The 12,432-nt window shown below is 50.1% G+C and overlaps 1 protein-coding gene across 3 annotated transcripts in view; it reads left to right on the top strand.

The window, feature by feature from the left end:
• Nucleotides 1-12,432, top strand: part of uroc1 (urocanate hydratase 1) — a 108,828-nt gene that overhangs the window by 61,869 nt on the left and 34,527 nt on the right. For all 3 annotated transcript variants that reach the window (XM_072250577.1, XM_072250576.1, XM_072250575.1), the window contains one exon: nucleotides 10,608-10,670. In XM_072250577.1, the coding sequence (XP_072106678.1) occupies nucleotides 10,608-10,670 (63 nt within the window). The remainder of the gene's footprint in view (nucleotides 1-10,607; nucleotides 10,671-12,432) is intronic.

Raw genomic sequence — 12,432 nt, 5'->3', positions numbered from 1 at the left:
AGGACGGCGGTGTGCAGTATAACAATGGACTGATTGTCAGAGGGGTGTGGGTGTCAGTACAGGATGGCGGTGTGCAGTATAACAATGGACTGATTGTCAGAGGGGTGTGGGTGTGAGTACAGGACGGCTGTGTGCAGTATAACAATGGACTGATTGTCAGACGGGTGTGGGTGTCAGTACAGGACGGCGGTGTGCAGTATAACAATGGACTGATTGTCAGAGGGGTGTGGGTGTCAGTACAGGATGGCTGTGTGCAGTATAACAATGGACTGATTATCAGAGGGGTGTGGGTGTCTGTACACGATGGCTGTGTGCAGTATAACAATGGACTGATTGTCAGAGGGGTGTGGGTGTCTGTACAGGACGGCGGTGTGCAGTATAACAATGGACTGATTGTCAGAGGGGTGTGGGTGTCTGTACACGATGGCTGTGTGCAGTATAACAATGGACTGATTGTCAGAGGGGTGTGGGTGTCTGTACAGGATGGCGGTGTGCAGTATAACAATGGACTGATTGTCAGAGGGGTGTGGGTGTCAGTACAGGATGGCGGTGTGCAGTATAACAATGGACTGATTGTCAGAGGGGTGTGGGTGTCTGTACAGGACGGCGGTGTGCAGTATAACAATGGACTGATTGTCAGAGGGGTGTGGGTGTCAGTACAGGACGGCTGTGTGCAGTATAACAATGGACTGATTGTCAGAGGGGTGTGGGTGTCTGTACAGGATGGCGGTGTACAGTATAACAATGGACTGATTGTCAGAGGGGTGTGGGTGTCTGTACACGATGGCGGTGTGCAGTATAACAATGGACTGATTGTCAGAGGGGTGTGGGTGTCAGTACACGATGGCTGTGTGCAGTATAACAATGGACTGATTGTCAGAGGGGTGTGGGTGTCTGTACACGATGGCGGTGTGCAGTATAACAATGGACTGATTGTCAGAGGGGTGTGGGTGTCAGTACAGGACGGCGGTGTGCAGTATAACAATGGACTGATTGTCAGAGGGGTGTGGGTGTCAGTACACGATGGCTGTGTGCAGTATAACAATGGACTGATTGTCAGAGGGGTGTGGGTGTCAGTACAGGATGGCGGTGTGCAGTATAACAATGGACTGATTGTCAGAGGGGTGTGGGTGTCAGTACAGGACGGCGGTGTGCAGTATAACAATGGACTGATTGTCAGAGGGGTGTGGGTGTCTGTACAGGACGGCGGTGTGCAGTATAACAATGGACTGATTGTCAGAGGGGTGTGGGTGTCAGTACAGGATGGCTGTGTGCAGTATAACAATGGACTGATTGTCAGAGGGGTGTGGGTGTCAGTACAGGACGGCGGTGTGCAGTATAACAATGGACTGATTGTCAGAGGGGTGTGGGTGTCAGTACACGATGGCGGTGTGCAGTATAATAATGGACTGATTGTCAGAGGGGTGTGGGTGTCTGTACAGGACGGCTGTGTGCAGTATAATAATGGACTGATTGTCAGAGGGGTGTGGGTGTCAGTACACGATGGCTGTGTGCAGTATAACAATGGACTGATTGTCAGAGGGGTGTGGGTGTCAGTACACGATGGCGGTGTGCAGTATAATAATGGACTGATTGTCAGAGGGGTGTGGGTGTCAGTACACGATGGCGGTGTGCAGTATAACAATGGACTGATTGTCAGAGGGGTGTGGGTGTCTGTACAGGATGGCGGTGTACAGTATAACAATGGACTGATTGTCAGAGGGGTGTGGGTGTCTGTACAGGACGGCGGTGTGCAGTATAACAATGGACTGATTGTCAGAGGGGTGTGGGTGTCTGTACACGATGGCGGTGTGCAGTATAACAATGGACTGATTGTCAGAGGGGTGTGGGTGTCTGTACAGGACGGCGGTGTGCAGTATAACAATGGACTGATTGTCAGAGGAGTGTGGGTGTCAGTACATGATGGCGGTGTGCAGTATAACAATGGACTGATTGTCAGAGGGGTGTGGGTGTCTGTACACGATGGCGGTGTGCAGTATAACAATGGACTGATTGTCAGAGGGGTGTGGGTGTCAGTACAGGACGGCGGTGTGCAGTATAACAATGGACTGATTGTCAGAGGGGTGTGGGTGTCAGTACACGATGGCGGTGTGCAGTATAATAATGGACTGATTGTCAGAGGGGTGTGGGTGTCTGTACAGGATGGCGGGTGTACAGTATAACAATGGACTGATTGTCAGAGGGGTGTGGGTGTCAGTACACGATGGCGGTGTGCAGTATAATAATGGACTGATTGTCAGAGGGGTGTGGGTGTCAGTACAGGACGGCGGTGTGCAGTATAACAATGGACTGATTGTCAGAGGGGTGTGGGTGTCAGTACACGATGGCGGTGTGCAGTATAATAATGGACTGATTGTCAGAGGGGTGTGGGTGTCTGTACAGGACGGCTGTGTGCAGTATAATAATGGACTGATTGTCAGAGGGGTGTGGGTGTCAGTACACGATGGCTGTGTGCAGTATAACAGTGGACTGATTGTCAGAGGGGTGTGGGTGTCAGTACACGATGGCGGTGTGCAGTATAACAATGGACTGATTGTCAGACGGGTGTGGGTGTCAGTACAGGATGGCGGTGTGCAGTATAACAATGGACTGATTGTCAGAGGGGTGTGGGTGTCTGTACACGATGGCTGTGTGCAGTATAACAATGGACTGATTGTCAGAGGGGTGTGGGTGTCTGTACAGGACGGCGGTGTGCAGTATAACAATGGACTGATTGTCAGAGGGGTGTGGGTGTCAGTACACGATGGCTGTGTGCAGTATAACAATGGACTGATTGTCAGAGGGGTGTGGGTGTCAGTACAGGATGGCGGTGTGCAGTATAACAATGGACTGATTGTCAGAGGGGTGTGGGTGTCAGTACAGGACGGCTGTGTGCAGTATAACAATGGACTGATTGTCAGAGGGGTGTGGGTGTCAGTACACGATGGCGGTGTGCAGTATAACAATGGACTGATTGTCAGAGGGGTGTGGGTGTCAGTACAGGACGGCGGTGTGCAGTATAACAATGGACTGATTGTCAGAGGGGTGTGGGTGTCAGTACAGGACGGCGGTGTGCAGTATAACAATGGACTGATTGTCAGAGGGGTGTGGGTGTCAGTACACGATGGCTGTGTGCAGTATAACAATGGACTGATTGTCAGAGGGGTGTGGGTGTCAGTACAGGACGGCGGTGTGCAGTATAACAATAGACTGATTGTCAGAGGGGTGTGGGTGTCAGTACAGGATGGCTGTGTGCAGTATAACAATGGACTGATTGTCAGAGGGGTGTGGGTGTCAGTACAGGATGGCTGTGTGCAGTATAACAATGGACTGATTGTCAGAGGGGTGTGGGTGTCAGTACAGGACGGCGGTGTGCAGTATAACAATGGACTGATTGTCAGAGGGGTGTGGGTGTCAGTACACGATGGCGGTGTGCAGTATAACAATGGACTGATTGTCAGAGGGGTGTGGGTGTCTGTACAGGACGGCGGTGTGCAGTATAACAATGGACTGATTGTCAGAGGAGTGTGGGTGTCAGTACATGATGGCGGTGTGCAGTATAACAATGGACTGATTGTCAGAGGGGTGTGGGTGTCTGTACACGATGGCGGTGTGCAGTATAACAATGGACTGATTGTCAGAGGGGTGTGGGTGTCAGTACAGGACGGCGGTGTGCAGTATAACAATGGACTGATTGTCAGAGGGGTGTGGGTGTCAGTACACGATGGCGGTGTGCAGTATAATAATGGACTGATTGTCAGAGGGGTGTGGGTGTCTGTACAGGATGGCGGTGTACAGTATAACAATGGACTGATTGTCAGAGGGGTGTGGGTGTCAGTACACGATGGCGGTGTGCAGTATAATAATGGACTGATTGCCAGAGGGGTGTGGGTGTCAGTACAGGACGGCGGTGTGCAGTATAACAATGGACTGATTGTCAGAGGGGTGTGGGTGTCAGTACACGATGGCGGTGTGCAGTATAATAATGGACTGATTGTCAGAGGGGTGTGGGTGTCTGTACAGGACGGCTGTGTGCAGTATAATAATGGACTGATTGTCAGAGGGGTGTGGGTGTCAGTACACGATGGCTGTGTGCAGTATAACAATGGACTGATTGTCAGAGGGGTGTGGGTGTCAGTACACGATGGCGGTGTGCAGTATAACAATGGACTGATTGTCAGACGGGTGTGGGTGTCTGTACAGGACGGCGGTGTGCAGTATAACAATGGACTGATTGTCAGAGGGGTGTGGGTGTCTGCACACGATGGCTGTGTGCAGTATAACAATGGACTGATTGTCAGAGGGGTGTGGGTGTCAGTACAGGACGGCGGTGTGCAGTATAACAATAGACTGATTGTCAGAGGGGTGTGGGTGTCAGTACAGGATGGCGGTGTGCAGTATAACAATGGACTGATTGTCAGAGGGGTGTGGGTGTCAGTACAGGATGGCTGTGTGCAGTATAACAATGGACTGATTGTCAGAGGGGTGTGGGTGTCAGTACAGGACGGCGGTGTGCAGTATAACAATGGACTGATTGTCAGAGGGGTGTGGGTGTCAGTACACGATGGCGGTGTGCAGTATAACAATGGACTGATTGTCAGAGGGGTGTGGGTGTCTGTACAGGACGGCGGTGTGCAGTATAACAATGGACTGATTGTCAGAGGGGTGTGGGTGTCAGTACATGATGGCGGTGTGCAGTATAACAATGGACTGATTGTCAGAGGGGTGTGGGTGTCTGTACACGATGGCGGTGTGCAGTATAACAATGGACTGATTGTCAGAGGGGTGTGGGGTGTCAGTACAGGACGGCGGTGTGCAGTATAACAATGGACTGATTGTCAGAGGGGTGTGGGTGTCAGTACACGATGGCGGTGTGCAGTATAATAATGGACTGATTGTCAGAGGGGTGTGGGTGTCTGTACAGGATGGCTGTGTGCAGTATAACAATGGACTGATTGTCAGAGGGGTGTGGGTGTCAGTACACGATGGCTGTGTGCAGTATAACAATGGACTGATTGTCAGAGGGGTGTGGGTGTCTGTACAGGATGGCGGTGTACAGTATAACAATGGACTGATTGTCAGAGGGGTGTGGGTGTCAGTACACGATGGCGGTGTGCAGTATAATAATGGACTGATTGCCAGAGGGGTGTGGGTGTCAGTACAGGACGGCGGTGTGCAGTATAACAATGGACTGATTGTCAGAGGGGTGTGGGTGTCAGTACACGATGGCGGTGTGCAGTATAATAATGGACTGATTGTCAGAGGGGTGTGGGTGTCTGTACAGGACGGCTGTGTGCAGTATAATAATGGACTGATTGTCAGAGGGGTGTGGGTGTCAGTACACGATGGCTGTGTGCAGTATAACAATGGACTGATTGTCAGAGGGGTGTGGGTGTCTGTACACGATGGCTGTGTGCAGTATAACAATGGACTGATTGTCAGAGGGGTGTGGGTGTCAGTACACGATGGCGGTGTGCAGTATAACAATGGACTGATTGTCAGACGGGTGTGGGTGTCTGTACAGGACGGCGGTGTGCAGTATAACAATGGACTGATTGTCAGAGGGGTGTGGGTGTCTGCACACGATGGCTGTGTGCAGTATAACAATGGACTGATTGTCAGAGGGGTGTGGGTGTCTGTACAGGACGGCGGTGTGCAGTATAACAATGGACTGATTGTCAGAGGGGTGTGGGTGTCTGTACAGGATGGCGGTGTGCAGTATAACAATGGACTGATTGTCAGAGGGGTGTGGGTGTCTGTACAGGATGGCTGTGTGCAGTATAACAATGGACTGATTGTCAGAGGGGTGTGGGTGTCAGTACACGATGGCTGTGTGCAGTATAACAATGGACTGATTGTCAGACGGGTGTGGGTGTCTGTACAGGACGGCGGTGTGCAGTATAACAATGGACTGATTGTCAGACGGGTGTGGGTGTCTGTACAGGATGGCTGTGTGCAGTATAACAATGGACTGATTGTCAGAGGGGTGTGGGTGTCAGTACAGGACGGCGGTGTGCAGTATAACAATGGACTGATTGTCAGAGGGGTGTGGGTGTCAGTACAGGACGGCGGTGTGCAGTATAACAATGGACTGATTGTCAGAGGGGTGTGGGTGTCTGTACAGGACGGCGGTGTGCAGTATAACAATGGACTGATTGTCAGAGGGGTGTGGGTGTCAGTACACGATGGCTGTGTGCAGTATAACAATGGACTTGTCAGAGGGGTGTGGGTGTCTGTACAGGATGGCTGTGTGCAGTATAACAATGGACTGATTGTCAGAGGGGTGTGGGTGTCAGTACAGGACGGCGGTGTGCAGTATAACAATGGACTGATTGTCAGAGGGGTGTGGGTGTCAGTACACGATGGCGGTGTGCAGTATAATAATGGACTGATTGTCAGAGGGGTGTGGGTGTCTGTACAGGACGGCTGTGTGCAGTATAATAATGGACTGATTGTCAGAGGGGTGTGGGTGTCAGTACACGATGGCTGTGTGCAGTATAACAATGGACTGATTGTCAGAGGGGTGTGGGTGTCAGTACACGATGGCGGTGTGCAGTATAATAATGGACTGATTGTCAGAGGGGTGTGGGTGTCAGTACACGATGGCGGTGTGCAGTATAACAATGGACTGATTGTCAGAGGGGTGTGGGTGTCTGTACAGGATGGCGGTGTACAGTATAACAATGGACTGATTGTCAGAGGGGTGTGGGTGTCTGTACAGGACGGCGGTGTGCAGTATAACAATGGACTGATTGTCAGAGGGGTGTGGGTGTCTGTACACGATGGCGGTGTGCAGTATAACAATGGACTGATTGTCAGAGGGGTGTGGGTGTCTGTACAGGACGGCGGTGTGCAGTATAACAATGGACTGATTGTCAGAGGAGTGTGGGTGTCAGTACATGATGGCGGTGTGCAGTATAACAATGGACTGATTGTCAGAGGGGTGTGGGTGTCTGTACACGATGGCGGTGTGCAGTATAACAATGGACTGATTGTCAGAGGGGTGTGGGTGTCAGTACAGGACGGCGGTGTGCAGTATAACAATGGACTGATTGTCAGAGGGGTGTGGGTGTCAGTACACGATGGCGGTGTGCAGTATAATAATGGACTGATTGTCAGAGGGGTGTGGGTGTCTGTACAGGATGGCGGTGTACAGTATAACAATGGACTGATTGTCAGAGGGGTGTGGGTGTCAGTACACGATGGCGGTGTGCAGTATAATAATGGACTGATTGTCAGAGGGGTGTGGGTGTCAGTACAGGACGGCGGTGTGCAGTATAACAATGGACTGATTGTCAGAGGGGTGTGGGTGTCAGTACACGATGGCGGTGTGCAGTATAATAATGGACTGATTGTCAGAGGGGTGTGGGTGTCTGTACAGGACGGCTGTGTGCAGTATAATAATGGACTGATTGTCAGAGGGGTGTGGGTGTCAGTACACGATGGCTGTGTGCAGTATAACAGTGGACTGATTGTCAGAGGGGTGTGGGTGTCAGTACACGATGGCGGTGTGCAGTATAACAATGGACTGATTGTCAGACGGGTGTGGGTGTCAGTACAGGATGGCGGTGTGCAGTATAACAATGGACTGATTGTCAGAGGGGTGTGGGTGTCTGTACACGATGGCTGTGTGCAGTATAACAATGGACTGATTGTCAGAGGGGTGTGGGTGTCTGTACAGGACGGCGGTGTGCAGTATAACAATGGACTGATTGTCAGAGGGGTGTGGGTGTCAGTACACGATGGCTGTGTGCAGTATAACAATGGACTGATTGTCAGAGGGGTGTGGGGTGTCAGTACAGGATGGCGGTGTGCAGTATAACAATGGACTGATTGTCAGAGGGGTGTGGGTGTCAGTACAGGACGGCTGTGTGCAGTATAACAATGGACTGATTGTCAGAGGGGTGTGGGTGTCAGTACACGATGGCGGTGTGCAGTATAACAATGGACTGATTGTCAGAGGGGTGTGGGTGTCAGTACAGGACGGCGGTGTGCAGTATAACAATGGACTGATTGTCAGAGGGGTGTGGGTGTCAGTACAGGACGGCGGTGTGCAGTATAACAATGGACTGATTGTCAGAGGGGTGTGGGTGTCAGTACACGATGGCTGTGTGCAGTATAACAATGGACTGATTGTCAGAGGGGTGTGGGTGTCAGTACAGGACGGCGGTGTGCAGTATAACAATAGACTGATTGTCAGAGGGGTGTGGGTGTCAGTACAGGATGGCTGTGTGCAGTATAACAATGGACTGATTGTCAGAGGGGTGTGGGTGTCAGTACAGGATGGCTGTGTGCAGTATAACAATGGACTGATTGTCAGAGGGGTGTGGGTGTCAGTACAGGACGGCGGTGTGCAGTATAACAATGGACTGATTGTCAGAGGGGTGTGGGTGTCAGTACACGATGGCGGTGTGCAGTATAACAATGGACTGATTGTCAGAGGGGTGTGGGTGTCTGTACAGGACGGCGGTGTGCAGTATAACAATGGACTGATTGTCAGAGGAGTGTGGGTGTCAGTACATGATGGCGGTGTGCAGTATAACAATGGACTGATTGTCAGAGGGGTGTGGGTGTCTGTACACGATGGCGGTGTGCAGTATAACAATGGACTGATTGTCAGAGGGGTGTGGGTGTCAGTACAGGACGGCGGTGTGCAGTATAACAATGGACTGATTGTCAGAGGGGTGTGGGTGTCAGTACACGATGGCGGTGTGCAGTATAATAATGGACTGATTGTCAGAGGGGTGTGGGTGTCTGTACAGGATGGCGGTGTACAGTATAACAATGGACTGATTGTCAGAGGGGTGTGGGTGTCAGTACACGATGGCGGTGTGCAGTATAATAATGGACTGATTGCCAGAGGGGTGTGGGTGTCAGTACAGGACGGCGGTGTGCAGTATAACAATGGACTGATTGTCAGAGGGGTGTGGGTGTCAGTACACGATGGCGGTGTGCAGTATAATAATGGACTGATTGTCAGAGGGGTGTGGGTGTCTGTACAGGACGGCTGTGTGCAGTATAATAATGGACTGATTGTCAGAGGGGTGTGGGTGTCAGTACACGATGGCTGTGTGCAGTATAACAATGGACTGATTGTCAGAGGGGTGTGGGTGTCAGTACACGATGGCGGTGTGCAGTATAACAATGGACTGATTGTCAGAGGGGTGTGGGTGTCTGTACAGGACGGCGGTGTGCAGTATAATAATGGACTGATTGTCAGAGGGGTGTGGGTGTCTGCACACGATGGCTGTGTGCAGTATAACAATGGACTGATTGTCAGAGGGGTGTGGGTGTCTGTACAGGATGGCTGTGTGCAGTATAACAATGGACTGATTGTCAGACGGGTGTGGGTGTCTGTACAGGATGGCTGTGTGCAGTATAACAATGGACTGATTGTCAGAGGGGTGTGGGTGTCAGTACAGGACGGCGGTGTGCAGTATAACAATGGACTGATTGTCAGAGGGGTGTGGGTGTCAGTACAGGATGGCTGTGTGCAGTATAACAATGTTAGTCACTTTTCTTGTGATTGCAAGACCCTGTTGGACATTGGCAATGTGGATTGCTGCAAGTCTGGTTCACTGGTTCATTGGCCAACGGCGGGGGAGCTGCATGGCCTCAGTCGTAGTGAGGACCAGGCCACAAGGCGCGGTGTCGCCTGTTCGCAGCCGTCCAGGAGAGAGGTGTCGGAGTCGATGTGCTCCACCAGATGCAGTCGACATATCCGGCACCCCGGTGCTGCAGGTTATGTGCTGATGTGGCGCTGCATACATGTTGGAGTCAGTGCTGCCCTCCAGTGTTCGCTTGGCAGAAGACAAGGTGTATTGTGTTTGACTGCAGACTGCTGCAACATTCATGGACTTGGGGACTTGGACTATATTTTTTCGTTTGACGTATTTTTAATGCTGTCTTGTACGTGCTGTATGTGCCTTGTGGTGTGGTGTGTTTTTCATCTTGGCCCTGGAGGAACGTTGTGTTTAGTTGTATTCATGAGTATTCATGTACGGTTGAATGACAAGGAAATGAACTTGCAGTTGTCTGTGTTACATGATAAACTCTTTGTGGTGCTTGGACGTAGCATTCTGGTTGCAGTCTTGTTCCCCTGACCTGGAACATCTAACAATTAACTGCTGACTGTTCTACTTACCAAGTGAGTTCTCCTTGATCCTTACCGTAGTTCACGTACCTCCAAAAGCCGGGATTAATCAGCCACTGAATGCTGCCATCTCCAAACAAGAAACAGCCCACCCCGACACCTTTCAGATCATAGCTGGGAACCTCTGTCAGGTTTGTTTGAAGAAATCGCTGCCCAATTATTATCAGGATATACCAGCATCACCAGGGCTCTCGACGTACCCGACCACTGCTGTACTGTGATTAGAAATGCCTACCGTTTGTATGGATGGCCCGAATAAACACGAGGATTTTCACTGTATCTCAATACATGTGACAATGATATACCAAATCCAATCAGCCGTCCCAATATGGGGGAGTATGTCGAAACTAAGCCCACTGCGTCTTTAGTTCATCTGAGTACCTCAGTAAAAATGCTCAAAGCAGAATGCCTTGAATCGTGACAGACTAACATTTGTTCTCCTTATAAATTTCAGGGAGGCTCGACAGACGAAGAAGGCCCTCAGCCTTGGTTACCATGGTAACGTGGTGGATCTTTGGTAGGTGGTGTATATCTGGTGGAGATTTACCGTTAATGCTTTTTAACGACTTTCTTTCCCATATGTCCCACTTTAATTTATTTTTCTTTAAATTCATTCAGTGTTGGGTATTGTTGATAATACCAGAATTCTATGGATTTATTAAGTAGGCCCAGAAGAAATGAATCTCAGGATTGTATACGGTGAATGCGTGTACTTTGATAATCAATTTACTTTGAACTTTGAAGATCTTGATGATGCCTGATTTGGAGTATTGTGTGCATTTCTGTTCACCTACCTACAGGAAAGTTGTCAATAAGATTGAAAGGGTGCAGAGAAAATTTACAAAGATGTTGCCAGGACTTGACAATCTGAGTTAGAGGGAAAGAATGAACAGGTTCGGACTTTACTCCCTGGAGTGTAGCAGAATGAGGGGAGATTTGATAGAGGTTTACAAAATTGTTAGTTATTTTGAGAAGGTAAATGCGAGCAGGCTTTTTCCACTGACCAACACACACACAAAAAAAATGCTGGTGAACGCAGCAGACCAGGCAGCATCTACAGGAAGAGGCACAGTTCCACTGAGGTTGGGTCATGAGTTAAGGGTGAAAGGTGAAATATTTAAGAGGAACCTGAGGAGGAACTTTTCACTCAGAGGGTGGTGAGAGTGTGGAATGAGCTGCCAGTGGAAGTGGTAGATGCGGGTCCAATTGAGGGAAGTTTGGATAACTACATGGTTGGGTGGTCGGGGTGCAGGTCGATGTGATCAGGCAGAATAACAGCTGGCATGGACTAGATGGGCCAAAGGGCCTGTTTCTGTGCTGTAGTGCTCTGTGACTCTCTATGGACCATTGCAGAGGTAGTAAAGGATCGGCCATGTTGACAGGCCTGGTGTCACAGTGTCAAGGACGGCAGATTCCCTCTGAAGAAAGACAGTGAGAGGGTGGGTTTTACCATAACACGAAGGAACAGAATTAGGCTACTCGGCTCAACCATCCCATCATGGCTGATTTATTCTCTCTCTCAAACCCCACTCTCCTCCCTTCTCCCTGTTTCTTTAGATGCCCTGACTAACCAAGAACCTATCAACCTCGGCTTTAAATATACCCAATGACTTGGCCTCCACAGCCGTCTGTGGCAATGAATTCCACAGATTCACCACCCCCCGGCTAAAGAAACTCGTCCTCATCTCTGTTCTAAATGGACGTCCCTCAGTTCTGAGGCTGTGCCCCCTGATCCTAGGCTCAAACATCATGGAAAATATCCTCTCCATGTCCACTCTATCTAGGCCTTTCAATATACAACAGGTTTCAATGAGATCCCCCGCCACCCCATTCTTCCAAAGTCCAGCAAGTACAGGCTAAGAGGCATCAAAACGCTCCTTATGCATTAACATCTTCATTCCCAGAAGCACTCTCATGAACCTCCTCTGGACCCTCTCCAATGTCCACACATCTTTTCTGAGGTAAGAGGCCCAGAACTTCTCACAATCCTCCAAGTGTGGTCTGAACAATGCCTTGTAAAGCCTCACCATCACAAACAAGAGAAAATCTGCCTATGCTGGAAATCCGAGCAACACACGCAAAATTCTAGAGGAACTCAGCAGGTCAGGCAGTGTCTAGGAAAAGCGTAAACAGTGACATTTCAGCCCGAAACGTCGACTGTACTCTTTTCCTAGATGCTGCCTGACCTGTTGAGTTTCTGCAGCAGTTTGTGTGTGTTGCTCACGTCATGTCTTTGCTCTCATACTCTAGACCTCTCCAAATGAATGCTAACATTGCAC

The sequence above is a fragment of the Mobula birostris genome, unplaced genomic scaffold (assembly GCF_030028105.1).
Source record: "Mobula birostris isolate sMobBir1 unplaced genomic scaffold, sMobBir1.hap1 scaffold_420, whole genome shotgun sequence".
Taxonomy (NCBI): domain Eukaryota; kingdom Metazoa; phylum Chordata; class Chondrichthyes; order Myliobatiformes; family Myliobatidae; genus Mobula; species Mobula birostris.
This window is presented reverse-complemented; position numbering and strand designations above follow the sequence as displayed.